Raw genomic sequence first — 3,390 nt, 5'->3', positions numbered from 1 at the left:
GGAAAGAAGGTTTCTCCACCAACATAGAAGAGGAGTCTTTACTGTAAGAGCAGTGAGACTATGGAGCTCTCTGCCAGAGGAAGGGGTCATGGGGGATTCTCTAGAAGAGTCCAGAAGGGGCCTGGAGGTCTGGAGGGTAATAATATTCCAGCTTCTAGTGACTAGATTACTGGAGATGGGGCCATGATCCAGGGAGGGATTCTGAGTGTAGATCTGGAGTCAGGAAGGAATTTATTTCCCTAAGTGTCTCTCTCCATCCACAGGATTGCACCATAGTGAAGAAGACATCGGAGGAGACTCCCATCATCCATGAGTCAGGAGGGTGGAGCAGGACCCCCATCACAGAGCCTCCCCCCCTGATACACGAGCAGAAGATCCTAGAACTCACCCACAAGATGATGGAGCTGCTGACTGGAGAGGTGACACTGCTGGGAATGCTGGGAAATTCTCCAGTAACAGCACTGGAGGGGTCTGGGTGATGACGATGTCATTGTGTTGTCAGGTTCCTGTAAGGTGTCAGGATGTGGCGGTCTATTTCTCCATGGAGGAGTGGGAGTATGTAGAAGGACACAAGGATCTGTACAAGGAGGCCATGATGGAGGCTCCCCGGCCTCTGACATCACCAGGTAAGAAGAGAGGAGTTGAAAAGAGGCCGTGTTAGAGCCTCAGTCCGGTCATGTGCAGTGTGTACACGTGTGTAATGACATGTAATGTAGGAACGGGGTAAGAGGAGATCTTCCTGATTATAAAGGTCTAAGGGTCACATAGATTCAAATATCATCTGATCATCACATAAACACTCATTGACATAAAGATACCGCATCCAGAAATGTCTGATTGCTATAGACTCGTCCCACAGTTCTGTGTCAGGCAGATATGTAAATGATCACAGGTGTGGTCTGACACTGGGTCTTGCCACAAGACATACAAGTGCTTCCCGCACTGTCCTGTAAAAAGAACTTGCAGGGGCTACTTTTGGGTAGTGTACATGCCTCTACAATGCTCTCAAAGACAATTTGCCCAGTTGACAGACTTGGGAGGGGAACCATCATTGGAGGAAGGTGGATGGTTGTTTTGCCATCTTGGCCGTTCTGACCCCGCTGTTAGGAAGTGTTGAGAGCAGTATTTTTTCGGAGGGCGCACACATAACGACCAGGCTCCGGTCGGCCCAGACAGACAACTATAGAGAGGATCGTTTGATCTACCAACAAGCTTGAGCAGCTCCCACAGTTTAGTTGTCCACCGTCCAGACACAGGTGGCCTCTTCATTACACCCTCTGTCTCTACCCGGACCATTTCTAGATATTTAGCAGAAGGAAATTACATGTCCTACCATTGACAGCCAGTCACCGTCACCTTCATCTTCAGTGGTGTTGTGAACAAGAAACCTGGACTGCTACTGGCTGGACCTCTCCTTTAGTGATTAATCCAGGTTCTGTTTGGGATCTGAGGACGGTTGGGTTGCAGTTCAGAGGCCTCATGGTGAGCACTTCAATCCTGCTTTTACTGTGGAGCGACACACTGCCCCCACTGCGGTCTGATCATCGGGGAAGCCTTCACATATGACAGTCGTGACCCATAGTAGTGATACAAGGACACTAACAGCTCAGTGATATGTGCAGGACATCCTGCGGCCATGTGTTCCTCTCATGTCAGGGCTGACAACTGGCATTTTTTAGCAGGATAATGCTCGGGATACGGAACCTGAATTCCTCTGTGCCCAACCGTATCTCATCTTGTATCCAGGCCAGAGGCAGTGTCTTATCTTGTATCCAGGCTAGAGGCCGTATATCATCTTTGGTCCAGGCCAGAGGCCGTATATCATCTTTGGTCCAGGCCAGAGGCCGTATATCATCTTTGGTCCAGGCCAGAGGCCGTGTCTCATCTTGTATCCAGGCCAGAGGCCGTGTCTCATCATGTATCCAGGCCAGAGGCCGTATCTCATCTTTGGTCCAGGCCAGAGGCCGTATCTCATCTTGGATCTAGGCCAGAGGCCGTATCTCATCTTGGATCTAGGCCAGAGGCCGTATCTCATCTTGTATCCAGGCCAGAGGCCGTATCTCATCTTGGATCTAGGCCAGAGGCCGTATCTCATCTTGGATCTAGGCCAGAGGCCGTATCTCATCTTGTATCCAGGCTAGAGGCCATATCTCATCTTGTATCCAGGCCAGAGGCCGTATCTTATCTTGTGTCCAGGCTAGAGACCGTATCTCATCTTGTATCCAGGGAAGAGGCGCCACCCAGGGTCCTAGAGCCTCATTTCTATTTATCCTTTTTCCTCTAATATTGGAACCCCTTACATTTCTCATCGTTACAGTCACACATAGAAAGCTTCTTCCCAACATCTCCTTCTCAGAGTGGATTTTTTTGGTAATAAGTGTATATAATATAGTCACTGTGTTATCTCCTGTAGATACCGACTCCAGCAGGAGAAATCCCCCCGAGAGATGTCCTCGTCCTCTGTATTCCCAGGACTGTCCAGAGGAGAAGCTCCCAGAGAACCATCAGGTAAATGGAGCTGAGCCCTATACACATCTATATAGGGGGGTCCTGCAGCCATAGAGGGGTCATAGATGGTGGGGGTCTCTTATGTGGATCTGTTAGATTTCCCACCTGTCTGCTGTATTGTCCTGAATTGTTACAGATGACAAATCAGGGGGAAGATGTGACTGATATTAAAGTGGAGGATGAAGAAGAGCGGATAATGGGCGATCCCCCGTGTAAGAGTGAGGTGGAGGAGGACATTCCAGTCCATGTGACTACAGGTATGGAATAATGAATGGGGGAAGGGAATTGGGAGTGATGTGTGTTATCCTCAGCTAGGTCTTATCAGATGCCGGGTATTACGTAGGACATTACTTTCACTCTATAATCCCGTTCTGGCACAAAGAAGGTTCAACTGTTTAAAAATAAAATTATAAACTTAAAACCTGAAACAATGAGAAGTTTATGTGCAGCGACTGGGCCGCAGGGGCAATATGTGAGTTACAGTGGGCCGATGGGGGTAGTAGTAGTTTTTTTACAGTTCTGCGGAGCTCCCTGGGCCTGCGTGCAGTGAATGAGCACACTCTGTTGTCCAGGGACTCCTGCCAGATGGTGGTTGAGGAGCCCTCGGAGGAGGCAGGGTCCCTGGTGTTTGTGACGCCAGCACCATAAGGTGCAAATAGGTGATAGGTGCGCACAATAAGGAGATCAGTTCACTTAACAAATTCCGAGTACTTTACTGAAGCTGATCCAAAGGTCATCAATGTGCGCAAAATTCATTTACAAGTCTTCTTCTACAATGGTTCAGGTTAGCTCCTAAAAGTTGCATAAGGAGTAGTTTTCCTCTATAACAATCAATCTTCCTCCCTGGTTTCTTCAGGCAGGAGGGATGTACTATCTCTGCTG

General features: G+C 48.7%; 1 protein-coding gene across 1 annotated transcript; it reads left to right on the top strand.

Moving 5' to 3' along the window:
* The first annotated feature begins 395 nt into the window (after positions 1 to 395).
* LOC122923579 (zinc finger protein 667-like) lies at positions 396 to 2,776 on the top strand. Its single transcript, XM_044274431.1, has 4 exons — positions 396 to 419; positions 503 to 626; positions 2,414 to 2,508; positions 2,645 to 2,776. Exons 1-4 carry the CDS (start codon positions 396 to 398, stop codon positions 2,774 to 2,776), a joined length of 375 nt encoding a protein of 124 aa, XP_044130366.1.
* The last annotated feature ends 614 nt before the right edge of the window (positions 2,777 to 3,390 follow it).

The sequence above is a fragment of the Bufo gargarizans genome, unplaced genomic scaffold (assembly GCF_014858855.1).
Source record: "Bufo gargarizans isolate SCDJY-AF-19 unplaced genomic scaffold, ASM1485885v1 original_scaffold_1755_pilon, whole genome shotgun sequence".
NCBI classification, from domain to species: domain Eukaryota; kingdom Metazoa; phylum Chordata; class Amphibia; order Anura; family Bufonidae; genus Bufo; species Bufo gargarizans.
This window is presented reverse-complemented; position numbering and strand designations above follow the sequence as displayed.

Coding starts and splice junctions, on each gene's coding strand:
- LOC122923579 (XM_044274431.1), top strand. CDS start 396: ATGATGGAGCTGCTGACTGGAGAG. Junction 420..502: donor TGGAGCTGCTGACTGGAGAG/GTGACACTGCTG, acceptor TTGTGTTGTCAG/GTTCCTGTAAGGTGTCAGGA. Junction 2,509..2,644: donor AGCTCCCAGAGAACCATCAG/GTAAATGGAGCT, acceptor GAATTGTTACAG/ATGACAAATCAGGGGGAAGA.